Raw genomic sequence first — 19,001 nt, forward strand, 5'->3', positions numbered from 1 at the left:
CGTCCCCTCCCACTCCCCGCCATTATTTGATGTAATGAAAAGAGAAAGTGTGTAACACCAAGACTGTTAATTAATTTAGCCGTACAAGATGAAGATAAATGAAGCGCATTGAAGATTGACTGGGCGAGAGGCCCCCACTTAGCATCCCCCCTCCCCCGTCTGTTCTCTGTGAACTCACAATGGAGGCCAGTTAAAAGGTACAGCTCTGCATTTGGTTAACCCCGCTCAGTTACACCCACAAAGCTTACACGGAGCACATTAAACAAAACGCCTCGGTGCGCTTTTAAACCGTGACCCACGGGAGCCCCAATTGAACCGTCTGCCACTCGGCATTTAGGGGTGATGGATACGTCTCCAGGTTAAATATGTATTTGGCAATTTGAAACTTGAGCCTCCTTTGTGTGTCCACAGAAAATCATTCCATACCTGCTGATTTATAAGAAGGGATAATGTTCGATGTCATCAGTCCATGCCCGTGTCCTTAACCGCTGTGCTACCTGAGGAAGGCCTGCAGCGAGTGGTTACGGACAGGATCCTGTACCTGAAGTCCTGTTTCCGCTGCTGCTGTAGCGCCCTTGATGAAGGTACTTACCCTGAATTGCTCCAGGGGCTGCGCAGGGCCCAAATGGGATTCTTCTGCTCTGCAAACTTTTCACCATGTGAAAGGAGCCCTCTGCCTAATGCGGCTTGGTGGTTATTTGAGCGCGGAGAGGTGGACAAAAAGAGAGCTTTTTTTTTTTTTTTTTTTTTAAAAAGGGCCAGACGGTTGTCTTCATCCACACCCCTTTCAGCAAAGCAGCAGTCTATCGGACTCTCTCTGCAGACAATTCTACATGGGCCAGCATGACAGCACAGACCAATCATTATGGCACCCGCTTTCGGTTCCCTTATTTTTCACGTCGGATAACAATAGCTTGTTGATTGTATGGTCAACACCAGAACAATTACCCTCTCTGTTTCGGTGGCAGGGCAGAATTTTAATGTCTGCGCCCCAATAATGGTCTCTTTATTGTTATTCTTGGAACAGGCCCCTGGCGTAGGAATAGTTGCTGTCTGTTCTTCATTATTTTACACATTTTTGATTAGCTCATCTTGTTGTCAGCATAGCAAAAATCATAGCTAATTAAGGGGGGACATGCCGCTGCCAGCCTTCTTAGACATGAGTTAAAAGGTAGCACTTGATAGGCCAATAATATAAAGAAAGGTGGTAAAAAGAAGGATTAGAGCTGTTGCCGTAGTAACTCCAACTTCCATCAGCAAGGGAACAATGGACTTGTGTTCTTCCACCACCTTGGCTTAAAAAATAGAAAAAGAGACCGTTCTGAAAAGACAGGACCCTTTTTAACAACAAAGTGGAGACAGGGCCTAATAGGCCCTGCCGTGCGAGTTGTTAGGCCACACTGCTGGTGGACGGCGGAGATGAAAGGTCACCGTGGAATCCAGGGATGGCAAAGGTTGTCGTGACCGTTTACAATGGCAGTTCGTTTCGAGCTTCCATTTGTTCGCGACGGCCGAGCTGGTTGCCGCACTGAATGTCTGTGGTTCAATTGCTGCGAAAATCTAAGGGGGGGGAAAAAAAAAGAGGCTAGCCGTAAAAGAGTATTAATCACAGCCAACAGCCAAAAGCTGCTTTTTGTTGCAAATGTTAAATTAAAATTCCAGTCGGAAAGAAAAATTGCACGGAAATAAATGCGGCGAGTGGAATCTGTGTGTGGGAGCAGAAAGTTCCTGTCCGGTTTTTCGAGAGTTGGACAGAGTGGACGGAGACACGGGAGGATGCTGGAGTTTTCGGTTTGTTTACAGCTTCTGTTTATTTTCCCACTCTTATCTGTGTTACGACTTTCCGTTGCAGGGCCAGTGGTGTGCATCGCTCAGTTTTCAGTTTTCAGAACGCTTTGTTGCCAGTATAAAGGAATAAAACATAAAGGAATTGCTTGTGGTTCGGTGCCAAACATGAAGCACAATACAACTATACGCAGACCGTGAAGGACAAGACAATCGCAGTATACAGAACGTCGTCATGTGCAGGTTATAAACTTTAGTAGAACAGGATTGTAGACAGAAGCAGTAGCACAAATACCGTACAGCAAAGTGTGGAAATAGCAGTGTGCGAAGAGGACGCTAAATTTTAAGTGTTTTTTTTTTTAAACATCCTATAGTAAAATCATTAAACTTATCAAAGGCGCGCACACACACACACACATTTTCAGAACCGCTTGTCCCTTACGGGGTCACGGGGAACCGGAGCCTACCCGGCAACACAGGGCGTAAGGCCGGAGGGGGAGGGGGACACACCCAGGACGGGACGCCAGTCCATCACAAGGCACCCCAAGCGGGACTCGAACCCCAGACCCACTGAAGAGCAGGACCTGGTCCAACCCACTGCGCCACCGCGCCCCCCTCTTATCAAAGGCATCCACTGTTTTTTTCATTTTCTTATAGGTTATATAAAAATAAACTTCCTTCATTAGCAGTTTTCGCTTATGGCCAGTTATCTCTACGATGACTTAGTCATTACCTATTTATGCAACGTGATAATTTTAATGGAATCAACTCAGGGCAAGTACCTTGATCAAGGGTACTATTGCCGAAGTAGGGAACTGAACCCCGTCTTTGATTGCAAGGTGACCGTTCCAACCACTCTACCATCTGCTACCTTTTAATGCTCTGCAGGCTGTGTTTCGTGTCTCCTTGTTACAGCTGGAATATGTGTGGTCATATTACTGTAATTTATGGCATGGTCTTCTGCGAGAGCGATGTGGGTTAACGAATTTGACATTACTAATTAATAGATATCGAGAGCTGAATATTGATGAGGTACTCTACAAGATGTGCAAAGGACCGGGTCTGCGAGTGGCGAGGGGTCTGATGGAGGACCGATCTTCCTTTGTTAGCCCATCAGAATACTTCTCTCTCAACTTCAGACACTGTCCTGCATGATGGGAAAATACCAGAATGCAAAATGTCTATTTTTCTAGACCTAAAAAATCCTACCCACAATCATTTACAGTTCCAAGAGGTCTCATGTAGAGACTGCTGATCTGATTATAGTTAATTAAAAAAATGCTAAAGTGATAAAATGTTGCCTCCGAGAAAAATAAACTAAGGAGTCATGCTGCTTGATAACTAAGAAACACAGGTGATTATTAACGTGTGATCTGCGTTGTGCATTAATGGAACTATTTATTATTAATTAGAAACACAAATAACAAAACTATTCACACATATTTAACTGGCACCAAATGTTTTCAGCTGTAGCTGAAAATATCACAAAATTACATGTTGCTTTTCAAATGTAAAAGAATCAATGCTGAAATGAATGGTGCACATCTGCTCTTAAGTACTGGTGTTGCTTTAAGAACACTTTAAAAACCATGCAATAAGACATTTTCTGAACTTTTTCAAAAACTTGTAAAAAAAAAAAAAAAAAAATCTTTACAAGTATTTTACAAATAGTTGGCTTAGTCTCCTGTAAAAACACCCAGCTGTATAAATAGGTGCATAATTGTGCGGAGCTTAGCGCGCAAGCCGAACATTGCGGGCAGCGTCGGACAAATAAACAAAGAATAATAATATAAACAGTGCAAGGAACAGAAGTGACTTATTACTGTAAAGGTGAACTGATGTCTTTCTATCCAACCTTCAAATGATTCATAGGTAGACCTCATAATGAATGCAGTTATGTTACCTCGCACGTACCTCTCAAAAATGTGCAATAAAACTCAATATGGAGGCGCTTTCACGGTGAAAAAGGCCAAAAACCGTCAGGAAAGTGGGCTTTCTTAGCTGCCTTGGCTGTGACGTGCGGTCCTCAGAAACGCATGCATTTCGCACCTGATGAAAAAAGCCTCTCTGACATTGAAATACATGGCCGTGTCTTCACCTGAACAGTCAGTGACTGTATGCACTCATTTTCCTCTCTGCTGTTTTGTGTCTATTGTTGTGCATGTAAAATGCAACGTGTTATAAGTGGAAAGAAACAAACTGTACTTCAGAATCACGTCTGCAACTATGTCTTTCTCCTAATGTAATGAACACAGTGTATTTTCTCTGAGATGTACGTCGCTTTGGAGAAAAGTGTCTACTAAATGAATAAATGATAGTGCATTCAAGGGTCTGTTTACCCCTTACTAGAGGGTGAAAGGATCATCACTCTGATACCAACAGGACCTGATCAATCCCCACACCCCTGCAAGATTGCGCTGGTCCTGCACCTCTTGCTACTTGATGGTTTCACTTATGAGGAGCCCAAAATCCAAAGCCCTCTTGTTCTCAGTCCTTCACCATTTGTAACGTTAATGTATATTTTTTACAATTATGGCATCAATTTTCTAATTCCCTTCTCGAACGATGTGCAAGAAAAGTGGTGGTATCCAGCAAACAAGCTGTGCTATAATTGTATGTTTACATTTATTTACTTAGCAGATGCTTTTCTGCAAAGCAACTTCCAATGGATACTATGTGGTGTTATCAACCCAAACACCTTATTCACCAAGGTGACTTACACTGCTAGATACACTACTTACAATGGGTCACTCAATCATACATCAGTGGAACACACACTCTCTCTCTGTCACTCACACACTATGGGTGAACCTGAACAGCATGTCTTTGGACTGTGGGAGGAAACCAGAGCACCCAGAGGAAGCCCACACAGACACGAGGCAAACGTGCAAACTCCATACAGACTGAGCGGGGATCGAACCCACGTCCTCTGGCACCACACAGGCACTGTGCTGATGATTGTATCTCAGCCCTTTGTCTACTGGTGAAATGTACTTTTATTTACTCTGAATTGTACAGCGCTTTGGAGCAATGCATCTGGTAAATGTATACATGTCAGTATAGTCACATCCTGTACAGAATGACATACGACACAGGGTTGGTCCACATCTGTTCTGGAGCATACATACAGAACCACATAGGTTGCTCCACTAAAATTTATTTCAGGATCTGGGCTCATGTGGTCCTAGGCTGAGGGACTTTATCCTATCCACCAGAATGTCCTTGATGTTCCAACTGTCCATTGCATGGCTCCTTTCCTCTTCACTAGCAGTTGTCCTCCAGCATGTTCAATTACTCCCTCTTCTTGTCTCCTTGAGAGTCACATCTCTCAGTTCATCTCACCCATCACTTTCCATAATGTTGATTTTCTTCATGAGGCTCCTGTCCTCCTCTCTACTTTACCCTCCTTGCAGTACAGTCTAATAAATTGTGGGTGTCATCACAGGGGTCTGCTGAATTCTCACATCAGTGCATACCCATTAACCCTGTGAAATATTCACGGAGCTGTCAACAACACAAAACAGGCAAGAGTAGCCTCTGGAAGAGCGTGGTAAATGAACTAGATATCAGCAGTAACAGTGCTATTACATGGCTTACTTGGTCAAATAAGCAAGGCGTCAGCTGAGGAGAGGAAAACAAAAAAGTCCCGGCTAGTTATGTAGCAGCACGGTGGTGGGCCTTAATTCTGCATCTGAGATGGTGGATTAGGGACGTCTGAACTCGTCCACAGCATGTCACGTACGTGTGATGCCCAACACTGGCGAGAGACTGAATGTTTGACTATGAAAAGTGTGAGTCCCCTTGGTGGAATCCAGTTTTTGTTCACAATTCATTTACAAGTCTCATCAGGAGATGAGGTACCATGTCTTCCCAGCTCTTCTGCAGCAGCTTCTAGAGATGTAGGACACCCACATGTTGCTTTGCTTTCACTCTCTAGTCCAGTTTGTCCCATACAGCTATTGCTTGGGTTTCTCAGGTGGGCTTTTGACTGGTACTGTGGATGAGAAGAAAACCGGGGTCAATATTTAGACCGCTGCCTGTCGTCTTGCACTTTCAGGATTTCCGGTCAACCAGCCAGAGTAAAAGCGCTTTTGCACCTAAGCAGTCCCTATTCAACTTTGACTGGCCTCAGCTGTTGCCCAGCACCGCACCTACGATGCCCCTGTGCTGTAAAGCATTTATCTCAAGTCAAATGGGAGAGATGTTCATTTGACAGCCTATGATTTAAACGCAGAATCCAGGGGTCACTGCTTTCATGTTCCTCTTTGTAAAGACATTCCTGATGAGGTGATCGTCCAGAAGCAGGATAACCATCTCATGAGGCCAGGGATATGGTGTGTATGGAGAAAGTTCATTCCCTTAGGGACTGGAAAGTTGACTGCGCTGTGTCAGAGGCCTTTGCTTTGAAGTTTTACAACTTTGGGATGTTAAATACCTACTCTGCCTTTTGACATCTAACCTCAGTTGTTTTTGATGAAGATATAAATGTATTAGTTGGCTAAAGTCGTGCACTGTGGGAGCCCACTTTGGGTGAAAGAATATGATAATTGAAAACTAAAATTAAAATTAAAAGTTACCATCACTAAGTGTGTCAACTGAAAAATGTTAAATATAGAATTAATGCTAAATGTAGAATTAACGTTAATGTTAAATATAGAATCGGTCACACTTATTAAAAGGTGTTGCCATAATATGAGATATGTTGGATTTTTTTTAATCCATTGAATTACCTATCATGAAAAATATTTATTTTAAATCCCTCACTGCTATAAGGCTTTTGAGGCAACCACGGATCAAACAGGGTAGCTGCTCAGGCATCGCGACTTCTTATCGGCCAGCAGAATGCGTTCTTTGTATTGTTTTGGCATTTCCTGGTAAATTAAATAATGCCAATGTTGATACAAGTTAGTGATACGCCAGTCAAAGCCACATTCACATATTTGTTTTCTTGGAAAGTGCACGGCGCAGTGTTACAACATCGCCTGAAATTAGGGCAACGGGAAAATTGGATGAGTTTTAAAGATTTTCGTATTCATTTTGCAGTAGTTCGACCGTCTATTTTGAACACTTTTGGAATGACCTTATGCTTCACATCCTGCCCGTTCTTTTAAAAATTTGCTGACACCTTTCACTAGTCTAATCTTTGCAGGCACGTATTTTCCACGGGACAATTCAAACTAAAATTTCTAATGCAGTAATGATGATGCATTAGACCTCTTTTTATACGTCTCTGGCCTCAGGGAATGTCTTAAAATCGGGTATAGATTACCATGTATTCTCATAATTCTTAAAAATCATAGTAGAAATGATAAATTATTAAATAAAAGCATTAATAACTACATCCCTTAGTTTTACTTTTCTTTTGCTGTCCTCACCGCATGATGACTAGTCTGGTATGTGCAACAGGTCCCCGTTTGACATTTACTTTGACTTTAAGTCCAAGGCAGAGCAGAAGATCTGTTCCAAATGGATTCGGAGTTCAAGGTTCACACAGTTGTGTTGTAAGAGGCCTTGGCTGTGTGTGCTGCACCGTTACGCCCAATTGCTGCGCTTATGGCTTAAGAGACTCTTGTGGTGCCTCGAACCTCCAGCTACTGCCTCCGCCTGCATGTACTGTATATAGTGAATGTAATAGGATTGCATTGGTTTGTGAGGTTAAGGGAAGGTCGCAGAAGCTATTTAGCCTTGTGTAATGGGCTTATTTACACAGTGAAATAACACTATAGCAGCCTGCTTGCCCCTACTGTGGATGCAGCTGCGGATCAAGGTGTCTAGTAAGCAATAGTAATAGTAAGAATAAAACTGAATATAACCATGTGAGGCACAGCAGCTGTGGAGCGACGTGGCGAGGCAGGGGCTGATATGTACCCCGGGGCCTCTCCGCGCAGCCTCCGCGCACCCGATAACTCGCGCGTTGCTCAAGAGCCGACCTTTGTCAGCCCCCCGGCAATTGTTTGCAGACAGGGTGCGCACGCCGACTGCTGGGAAGCGCACATCTGCTACCTGCGACGAGGCGAGGGCCGCAGATGTGGGGGGTGGGGGTGGGGGCGGGTGCTGGGACAGGTAGGCGAGAGGCCATCCTGCGCTGTGCCGCACCGGCGGCCTGCCTGTGAACGTCCACATGTACAGTGAGGGCACCGATCCCAGCGCAAATATTTGTCTGGCCTTCGCCGGCGATTTTGTCTGCCTTTTGTTTGCTTGCGTCGGTTGCTTAAGACCGTGTGAGATGGGATTGCCAAAGACCGGGCTTCGAGAAGTGTCTCTGTGGAATAACACATCTTTATAATGTGTCTAGTCCTGTTTTTATTCTCTCAAACTTTTAATGTAGGAAACTGTGAGCTGTCCTCAGATTTCAGTTTTTACCGGTGTTCCAAATTATTATTGTCATCATTTTTTCCAGATTATTGTGTAAGACCTCTTCTTCTAATAATGTAAACTTGTTCCATAAACTGGGCCTCGTTTCTCATGTGATCATTTTTGTAATCCCACAACCACGTGGTGTATGTCACCTTTCCTGATTGCGAATTGGGCCGTGGAAACAAAGTTGAGAACGGAAAACACAGAATAATGGACAGATGTAAAACAAACAGTTTGAACCGTACGTACAGCTCGGTGATTTATTGCAAGAAGCTTCTCGAGACAAACTGAAATTGCGATTTATTTTAGTATTTTGAAATATTAAAAGGGTAACTCTATTACATCATGTATAAGAATTGCATATTATAATACTTAATTATATTAAGTATTTCAAATTTTACACGAATACTAATATATTATACATGCTGAATGCTGGTCATTTCAGGATGTTGATGGGAATATGGACTACAAATTTATTAGAATTCTTTGTTAAATTCCACGAATATCGAGTCACAGGGGCCACTTTTGTGCAGACGGAACAAGGCAGAGCGCAGTTATCCCCGGTTACCGTTTCCCCTGGCGTGCTGCCATCCCAGGGTCCACACCGTGAGCGAGCCTGCGGTTTGCTGAGCACCACACGCCGAATTCGAGGAGGCTGCTCCTTACAGGAAGACGAGGACCGTGTGAAAACCCTGGGCTTTGAGAAAGCGCTTTTGAGCCTCACTTGTGGTGCCATTTGGAAATTCAGTAGTGATGCACACAGCACCTCCTTAAAGAAAAGAAAAACACTGACAGATAGTCAGTGCTGCCGGATGCTCAAGTTCCGCGACTTAGATGGAAATAGTGCAGTGACAGCATCGCACACTGTACTACTGTGCACAGTTTAGCTGGACAAAAAGAGTCCATTGGTCATGGGAAATGTAGTTTTTTTTTCTGTTTTTAAATATGTGAGCACCCTTACCTTGATAAATGGAAGTTGGACAATGCGCATCTTCAAAGTATCAGAGCCATAACACACACACAACCGCTTGTCCCATACGGGGTCGCGGAGAGCCGGAGCCAGAGCCTAACCCGGCAACACAGGGTGTAAGGCTGGAGGGGGAGGGGACACACCCAGGGCAGGACGCCAGTCCATCACAAGGCACCCCACATAGGGCTCGAACCCCAGACCCACCAGAGAGCAAGACCCGCTCCAACCCACTGCACCACCGCACCACCCCCCCCCAGAGCTATAACTTGGCACACAAATCAGTGCTTTGGTTTCTCGCTGATTTAAAAGAAAATCCTGGCCATCAGGTGACATAGAGGTTAGTGCTGTTTCTTTGTGGTCAGAAGGTCCCAGCTTTGAGCTTTTGCTGTGCTCCTCTTAATGAAGGCACTTAGCCTGAATTTCTGCAGTAAAAACTGCCCAGCTGTATAAATAGGAAAGAACTAGATTCGTATACAAGCTGTAACCTTGTAAGTTACTGAGAAAGACATCAAGCAAATAGTTTTTTGATGATTTTCCTGTTTTTTTTTCCGTGTCTGTCAGTATCTTGAGTACTTTACAATGACTTTTCGTGTTTTTCTGACCTCCCCCCAGTCTCGGTGTCCATCTCCAGGAATAATCGAAACCTTTGAGGCTGGGTTTCGCCGACCTGCTCCTCGGCCACTTGGCGTGGCCTTTTCCGGGTTGGGCAACAGAACTGCCTCCTTCCGCATCCGTGCACATGTGCCTCATGAAACGGGCACTGTCGCACCTCGTCCTCTTTCTCGCCCAAGTGTGCCTTTCTTCCCCCACATTGGCCTAAACCCCTCCTTCCATTTGGAAAAAATAGCAGAACGATCATCTTGAAAGACAAACACTGACACCTTTTTTGTGTGTTATTATAAAGCCAAATGAAGTGCAATGGTTTTGGTGGTGGGGGGTGGCGAGGAGCGCGCTCAGGACCTGTGGGTGGGTCTCGTTGTAGCTAATGAGCTGCCGTCCAATCAGGGCCAAGAACGGAACTGCTTAATCAAAGCAGCGTTGAAGGTAATTACTGAACCCCCCCCACCCCCCCACCTCACCCAACCAACGGACCGATCAACACCCTCCCCCAGCCGGCCCCAGAAATCCATTTATGAGATGAGAATGAATGGGAACAAAACTGCTTTTCTTCTCATTATGCACTGCAAGTTTTCCAATTTGGGCGAGCGGCGCTGGCGAGGCTTCCTATTTTTGGAAGAGAAAGGAGCGGGAGAGAAAGCGGGCCACTGTGTGTCCACATTCCAGATGTCCCAACGGCGGTGGTACCAGCCCAAGTTTTTCTGGGCGCTTTCTGCCAGTGATGACCTCATAAGACTCGGGCCAAAGACCGAGGAACCAGGCGCGGAGAAGAATGGCCTCTTCCTTTCACACTTGCCGCGCTGAGGGTCTCCAGTGTCTCTGTGCTGCTCCTGTGCCAGGCAAAATCGCTCCTCCATAATTAGACATTGTTCCCACTTTTCTGGTGAGTCTTTTGCCATTTTTTTTCCAGAGCCCCCTTTTTCTTCTGCTTCTTCTCCCCCTCTTTATAGTCCCCCCCCCCCCCCCCCCCCCCCACTTCATCTGCTATCACTCATTGCATCGCTCAGAAACAGAAACTTGTGACACCCCCTGCGGCCCCCCACGATCCTACTTCTCCTCGGTATTCCCAGCGCTCATTGCCGCTCGCCTTTGCGCCGACCGCGGGACGTTTTACACTCCGTTTGCCGGCTCCGAAACCCTAACCCTAACGCTAACGTTGCCGAACACGGCGGAGCGGACCGCCATTATAAATGACAGAAAGGACCCTGGCCTGAATGGTGCTTTGTTTACTGTTTTCCTAAAAGGGGGGCCCCTGCTATATTTCATCTGTCAGGGCTGCTTTTTCCCCCCGACAATGCTTGATTGTTTCTGCAAAAAAGACAAAAAAAAAAAATGCAGGTTTCCACCGACAGGAGAACTCCGCGTTATATTTTGCAGCCAAATTCCGATCTCTGTTTTCCTTCCCCTGCGCTCACAAAGGGCCCATAACTTACGGCCGGCGGGGAGGCGGGCCACCGAGCTCCGCCGCGGCTCGGCAAACACGCTCTGCTGGGGGACGCCTGGGGCCGCCGAGAAAAGTTTGCTGAACTGCGGCGACGCAGAAGGCGCACGGGGAACTGGCAGCCCCAGAAGACTTGCACCATCTTTTTGAGAGGAGAGAAGGATAACACACTCTCTCTCACGCACACACAAAACAAAACCACCGGCTTCTTCCGATTCCGACCGGTCCCCACCCCCCTTCGGCTTCTGCTGCCAGCGCTAAGACGACTCCTCGTTGTTCCGTTTCTCCCGGCGGATGCGTTAAGGGATCAGCATGCTGTGGTAGTAGCTGACAGCCCATCGCGAAGCGACCCCCCGCCACCACCTTTGGGCTTTTGGTGGGGGCAGTTATGCCTTCGAGCTCCGAAGCTGCCGTGCCGGCGCACCGAGTCGGGATCGTCATGTAAGTGCCGATTGGCTCAGACCCGGCAGACGGGACACCTCTCCTCGTGGGTTCCTCGCCGGATGGGTGGGGGGAGACTGGGGGGGATTGTCTTCAACAGGGAGAGCGATGAAGCTGCACTGTTTCTTGGCCTCAACTGGCTTATCACGGAACTGGCTGTAATGGATGATATTGTCCTCGTTGTGCCGGTGTCATGGAGATGGAGTTATGCTTGATGTTGAGGACGATGCCGAATGACCGTCGAAGGCCGAAGGCGATACTGCTAAACTGTCGAGTCCAGCGGAGCGGCTCTGGGTTGAAGTGCAGCTGCGAGCAGCTCTCGAGAGACGTCCAAGGAGATGTTATCTTAGACAAATTGAGAGTGAGGCGCAGCCATCGGCGTCATCCTCTGTCGAGGATTCGACGGTCACTTCATTCATCCCGTAACAGCGCCGGCTGAGTGTGGGGTCTGTAGTTTCCGCTCTCTCTGGCAGAGCTCCTTTAAAGTACACAACAGGTCGAATAGGGAGCATATTCTGAGTTTTAACTTCTTGAGCACAGAAGGTTGTCAGCAGTACACTCTGGACAATTTCGCACGAAGGGTCCTGAACTTTAATGCTGCACTGAAGCTTTTTTGCATTTCGTGTTTATATGCATCATTTGTCGTATTACGCTACTGCAACATTCAACATGTCTGCACAATATTTTTGGTTGAAAATTAAATTTCCACAGAATGATAAATAGGTTGGAATGATTGATAATATGATATCGCTTTCAAAATAATAAAACTTGTTTTCTGCTTTTAAGGAACAGTTAGCTATTATTTTCTCAGTTCACTGTGCAATACGCCAGGTTCCCTTATGCCTTACGCTTCATACTTTCGGAAAGGTTGGAGTATTAAAGGGGTAGAACGGTGTTGTGATTGCCATGGGAGCAGCGCTAACCGAGGCTTTGCTTTTCTACATGGCGACTGTGGCGGGACTTTCTCGGAATAATGCTATGTAGAGAAGCTGAGTGGAGACATGGGGCAGAAACACCGGGGGGAGTATGGGGTCAAGGTGCCGGATGGAGATTCTTACGGGTCATGCTTTGTCACCTGTGGAAATTGAGGTGATCACCTTGATCACCTTCCTGTAAATATCAGAAGCCCTTCAGCCTGTTATTAGGTGCACTTGTTCAGTCAGTTCAATAGTTTTTACCGTTTAGGATTATTGTTGAAATAATACATTTACGTTTGACTTCTCGTATGAATTCTTCTGAATATTAAGTTTGGATTTCTATTTGTGTTCAATGACAGAGTAGTAAAATATAATAATTATCAACAGTTTAAACATATAATATATTTAAAATTTGCTCTTAAATTATAACAAGAAACTGTAAGCAACAGGACTATGTAGGAATAAACAATTTTTTTCTAAGTTCTTTTGAGTTTATGAAGTCTGGTACAGTGATCAGATCTCCCCTTCATTTTTTAAAATGTAATCTAATGCTTACAGGGGGCAGCTGATAGTGTAGTGGTTAAAGCTACTGTCTTTGGAGCTGAAAGTTGCAGGTTTGATCCCCACCTCTAGCTGTAGAACTCTTGAGCAAGGTACTTACCCTCAGTTGCTCCTGTAAAATGACCCGCCTGTCTAAAGGGGTAAATAATTGTAACCTCAACTTTGTAAGTCGCTTTGGAGAAAAGCACCAGCTAAATGAATGAATATAAATGTGTCTTCTGGAGAGGTCTACATGAGATTATATGGAGATGGCAACAGTAGCAGTGAATGTAGTTCTTTGTGGAAAACATATGGGATCACTCTCTCCAAATCTCCATCCCCACCTGATTCTTGGACACTGAGAGCCTTCTCTCTCTCTCCAAGTCTCTTTGTTCCATGTTCTTAGTCACTGGGAGTCCTTTCCCCCTATGACTCATTGTTCTCCCTATGTCCTTGGTCTTCAGGAGTCCTCCTTCTCTCTGAGTCCTTGTTCTCTATAATTTCTTGGCCATTGGGAGTCCTCTGCATTGTCGTCAATGCCATTGCCAGGCATTTTTGCCATAGTGCTGTGAAACCTGTCTCTCTCTCTCTCTCTCTCTCTCTCGTTCTCTCGCTCTCATTTTTATTATCTTTCCCAGAAACCACATTTACAGTAAATTGAAGTAACTCTTTCATTCTCAGATGGTTCCCGTGCGTTTAATGGATGCTCGTTAATCTATAAGGGGGCTTCAGAAAGGAGCATGCGTTTTGTTTGAGAATGTAACACACCTACAGCCCCACGTTATTACGACACGCAATGTGGGAAACGATTTCAGTCACCATAAGGAATGGCTACTTTTTCAAAGTAATAATACTTTTATTTGCTTAGACTGTCGAACACACGGTAATTTTTGTTGGTAATAACTTTTTCATTTACTGCTCGGAAAAAAAAAATGCAGCATTTTCTCTTTTCGAAAGATGTGCTGTAAATTGCATTTATTCTGCAGAGACTTTCCCCTCACTGTAGTGGTTATGATATGTTTTAAAATAATTTCTTACAGGTATTCTTCTCTCTATGACGGCAAATAGGCAGAAATGTTATGTGTACAGAGATACTCCTCTCTTTGCAATGCCTTATTTTTTCCTCTTATTATGTGCAATTTTCCTTCATGCATACTTTGTGTGGACCCACTGTTTGGAGAAAACATGGTTCTATCCTAAAGCAACCTTCAGCCTTCTGGCTGCTTCATGTCAAAGGCCCTGTTGAATGTTCCTCTTGTTATTTGTGTGCGTATCTCATTCATCATGATGTCCTCTTTTCAGCCATGGTCCTGAGCTCTGGGGGTAGATGTTTTCTTTCCACAATGACCTGTGATTTAGCAGGTGGGTTGCCGGTCCTTGGGTGGGGGCAGGGTTGCTGAGCAGGGGCGGCACGGAGTTGCGTCACCATTGTCTATAAAAGGTCAACATCGTGAGACAGCCAGAGCAGCGAGCTGGAAGCAGGAGGGGAGCGAAATGGGATATCCACAAACACATGGTCACAGTCATGAGACCTTCAAGGCAACCAGCACTGAGCGTTCAAACGCTAACCAATTAAACAGAGGTTGTTGCGTGATGAAACATTATCAGTGGCAACAATTCATGAGTCAAAGCATTCCGTGCCATATGACTCCACTCAAGGACCCCTGGCTCTATAAATACCCTGGCCGCAGTATTGTCAACTGAATGCGAGCCTTTTCTCTTTCCTTCCACCCTCCTTTTTCTTGGAACGACTCTAGGGTCCGTGACGGTGACATCACGCTGCATTTCATCTACTTATTGATTAGTTCGGTTTGTTAGTCGCCCATTGTTATTGTGCAATCATGCATGAGTGGCAGTGCCTTGTTAGGGACTCATGAGAGGTCTATTCAGCCGGCAGTACTTTCTCCGTTTAATATGCACAAAGGCACATATACATCTGACTTATTTTTTTCCAGAAAATGGGCTTCATTATTAACGAGGGTGAAAAAGCTGGTTTGGTATCCTGCGCCGTTTTGATCCTTTTCATCGGTCCCTCCTAAGTGCTTCGACCGCAGCTTCGCGTACGTGAAATGTGTTCGGCAACGACAGCTCGGTGTGATACCGGCGTTTGGCGCCGCGGCACAGGTATCGTAGGGTGGAACCGTCATTGAGTTGGTGTGAATTACAGCACTTGCCCAGAAGTGTAGAGGGGGCACACTGTCATCTGTGTCACTCCATTCCCGACTATGTGTGCGTGTATTGTTTTATTGTTCCATCCCCAGACTGAGTAAATCTACAGCTCTCTTATTCCCCACTCGCTCCCTTTGGCCTCCAGTACATGGTTGGAGCAGGTGTTTGTGTAGGCCTGAGCCAGTGAGTTCTCTGATACGGGTTTCTGTGTGTGTGTGTGTGTGTGTGTGTGTGTGTGTGCATCTGTGACTGGGGGTGTGGCATTACCTCTGCTGCCTGACACCAGCTGAGCTCTGCACTCTTTCCAGTCCACCCAGCCAGCAAGGCCCCCCTCTCATCACCAACCTTTGCCCCCTCCCTCAGCACTGGCGATAAATTATTGACTCCAACTGACAAAGTGTGTTATGGAGCCTGGCTCAGAACTGCTGCTGCTGCGCTCCGATACAACGCTGCCGTACGTGTGTGTGTTCCAAGGGGACGGAGTTCACTCGCATATCCCTGCCTCCACTGCCCCCTACACCCCCGCTGCGTCCCGTCCACCTCAGAGACCAAGCGATCGGACACGAAATGAGAAAAGCTGACTAACTGTTAAAAGCTAAATGTGAACATGTTTTAAGCTCCTGGAACCCCGGAGCTGGTGCTGTTTCCTAGGGACCCCCGGAGTGGGCGGAGCCATCCTCTTCGACACCCAGTCACGCTTGCCATGCGAGTTCCCAACCTCGCCCTGGATTTAGATTTTCAATTAACACTCTTAATCTCGAGATCATTTTCTATTTAATCTAATTACAGGAAACAATTTATTGGCTGATTAAAATTGAGGGCTCTGGTCTCGCTTAAGTAAACAGCACACAAACAGACAGGCCTTTAAGCTCTTCCCCCTCAGTTACCAACAGACCAGCGCTGTTTGCACAGCTGCCGTGGCCTGCGAGATTAACATATGGCTACTATTGTCCCTTCGTTCGATCTGCTGCAATATGGATACGGACTATTTGTCTGAATCCCATCCCTAGTGAATCCCCCTAATACGTGTACCGTGGGGGATCCCAAGGCGTGAGACTTCAGTGAACAATACGCCAAAGGAATATCACGTGCGCACAACTGGTCGCATATTTGCTGCTCTCCATGACTGAGCTGTGAATGTATGCCATGGATTGTGATGGAGGAAATCCCTCTCATGCTGTAGGGCCCTTGATCAGGGTACTTACTCTGAGTTGCTACAGTAGAAATTACCCAGCTGTATAAGTGGGTAAATCATCCTAAGTAGCTCAGTGTGCAAAACTAACATAGTAAATCACTTCAGAGAAAGGAGTCAACTGAAAAAAGCCCTGAGTGGATGGATTAACTTGCAGTTCGGTGTTAGAACCATCTCTCCCAGTGTCAGATTTGCAAACTCGGAAAGGAAAAGTTTGTAGAATCTTGGGGCAGATCTGGTTCCCTACGGCGGCATCGCTCCACGATTCTTGACCCGGACCGGGCCGCGCTTGTCCTGGTCCGGTTCAGCCAGACGCCATCAATTCTCCACCGCATCGCAGCCCTTTTGAAGTCGTCCTGATAGAGGTCAGCGTCCACATTGACCCACGGTAATGGATGCTGCATTCAGCAGGGTTTCAGGGTCACACGCGGCACGTCCATTGCGAAATATCGAGTGCTAGAAAGGAATGCAGAACACGGGTGTACGTGTCTCCTCATCCTCCACCTCAAAGCCACATACTGTAATATGGTTATTATACAAAAGGCCTAATTAGATTACTTCACTATGTATTAATTTGAATCTCTGCAGGACACAACCAAAGAGTGTCCTCATTAATTACGAGAAAAGGCAAATTAGCTGTGATATCCTACATGAAACACTGGCTGCCTTATGAAATCTGTATTTAAATTGAAATTAACCTCTGTGCTTTTCTCTGCAGCTGATATGACAAGCGTGGCCTTCGATGAAGATAGCTTTTGTGTTAAAAACAATTTCATCATTTTTCGTGCGTACGTAAATCAAGAGCTTTATACAGCGGTTATTTGAAATATGATGGATGGTTCTTGATCTGTTTTTTGGAATGTGTTTTTTGCAAGAAGACATGACCTAACATATAAGCAAAATATCTGCAATTAATTCACGTGTGGGAGGAAAAGGTGTTAACCTTGAAATACCACTTGCTTTGGTATTTCATGTTCATTATAAGCTAAGTGCTTCATTTTTTTGCTCAAACTGTTTGACAAGGTTGCGCGTGAAGAAATTTGTTCTGGTGATACACATGTTGTCTCACCACCAATTCAATCTGCGCATAGAATTCAGTAAGGCGTAATTTCTAGCTTTACACTGGTGCCATTATATTACTGGTCATACTTCAACTGTTTGAATGCTAGAAAATTATCGGAATGTCTCGGTTTGTTCGTAGATTCATTTAGGTGACTTTTTTCCTCTGCAAAATCTTTCAGTGTGCAGGCTGTATGGTAACTTACTATGGCTAAATAAATGCTTTTCTCTTCACTTACTTTGGAATGAGCATTATTGTAACTATTGGTAGAGCATTATAACACTAAAACTATTTCCTTGCTTAGCAGATCTGAAATTAAAAGGGCGAAAAGTGCAGAACTTTCCTGAAGCAGTTTGAGATTCTGCGTTTTGCTTAAGGGTATCAATGTGAGGACTGGTTATTGAATCTTGTTGATCCCAGATGATTTTGGTGTTTTCCTGCTTAAAAACATCTGGTCTGTTTCTCCACGGCGGGTTCTTTTTGTATCACTGCTGAGCAGCCGTGCATGTCTCCTTCAGCAGAGCAATGTCTTCCAAACAAGCCACCTCTCCGCTCACCCCCACCACCGATGGAGAGGAGGCCATGAGCCAAGAGCGCTTGCCCTGGGAGAAGGAAGAGAGCGTGGACCCCCACGGTGGACCCCAGCTGCCCCTGCATGGCCTTCTGCAGGGCAAAGCCCACCCTGATGAGCTGTCCGCCATCAACTGCATCCCACCCGAGTCCCACTGGGACGGCATGGTGTCGGCCCAGCAGCGCATGGTGAGGACGCGCACACACGCAAATATTAGCATATCACCTATATCATAAAGCTAACTGATTTGTATGCACCGAGCGATGGGAAGTCTGAGGGACAATTATTTATTAGATGTTTTCTGGTCTCATCCTTAAGAGTCTGGGATTTGATCACCCCGGTAGAGGGTGAAACAGGCCAGGATGTCACTGCTTTGTGTGACAACGTAGGCGTCTAGCATTTTACTGTTGTGCCAAAACAAACGTTGGTGTCCTAATTGTTTTCTGAGCAGTGCGGAGGCCCAATTGCAGGAAATTGCTGAGATGCCGCAAAGGCTTTCGATGGCGTTATGTCTGCATTAGTAGTCTCCATTTGGGCTGCAGACGGCGTTCTTCATTTTCAAACCATGACGACCAGCAAAACCGTTTTTAGACTGTTCCCATCGGGACTCGAAAGCAGAGGTTGCTGCTCCCCGTTGTGTTCACTGCTCACGTACAATCCATACACGCAGCCGCTGGCTCAGGTCCCGACATGTCCCAGGCCATGTCCAAATCCTCGGGATGGTCTCAGCAAAAGCCTTGACAGCTCGTGGTTTGGACAGGCATGCCTGCGAACTGTAAGTCCTCACAATCTCCCTGACGTCCTCCCGCACAGGGCACAGAGCAGAGGCTGAACGGTTGTGTTGCGTATCCAATCCACCATGTGACAGCAGCGTGGAAAGTGGCAGGAAGTCCTTGAGTGGAGAATGCAGGGTCCTCCCTGTGTCCCCACCGCTCCCTTT

The 19,001-nt window shown here is 45.9% G+C and overlaps 1 protein-coding gene across 7 annotated transcripts in view; it reads left to right on the forward strand.

Moving 5' to 3' along the window:
- Nucleotides 1–19,001, forward strand: part of LOC108934708 (transcription factor SOX-6-like) — a 158,269-nt gene that overhangs the window by 45,376 nt on the left and 93,892 nt on the right. For 4 of the 7 annotated variants that reach the window (XM_018752755.2, XM_018752760.2, XM_018752758.2 and 1 more), the window contains one exon: nt 18,009–18,249. In XM_018752755.2, coding sequence (XP_018608271.2) covers nt 18,016–18,249 — 234 coding nt within the window. In that variant the 5' untranslated portion in view covers nt 18,009–18,015. The remainder of the gene's footprint in view (nt 1–18,008; nt 18,250–19,001) is intronic. The other 3 variants (XM_018752756.2, XM_018752757.2, XM_018752761.2) reach the window with 1 other exon arrangement.

This window comes from Scleropages formosus, chromosome 11 (assembly GCF_900964775.1).
Source record: "Scleropages formosus chromosome 11, fSclFor1.1, whole genome shotgun sequence".
NCBI lineage: Eukaryota > Metazoa > Chordata > Actinopteri > Osteoglossiformes > Osteoglossidae > Scleropages > Scleropages formosus.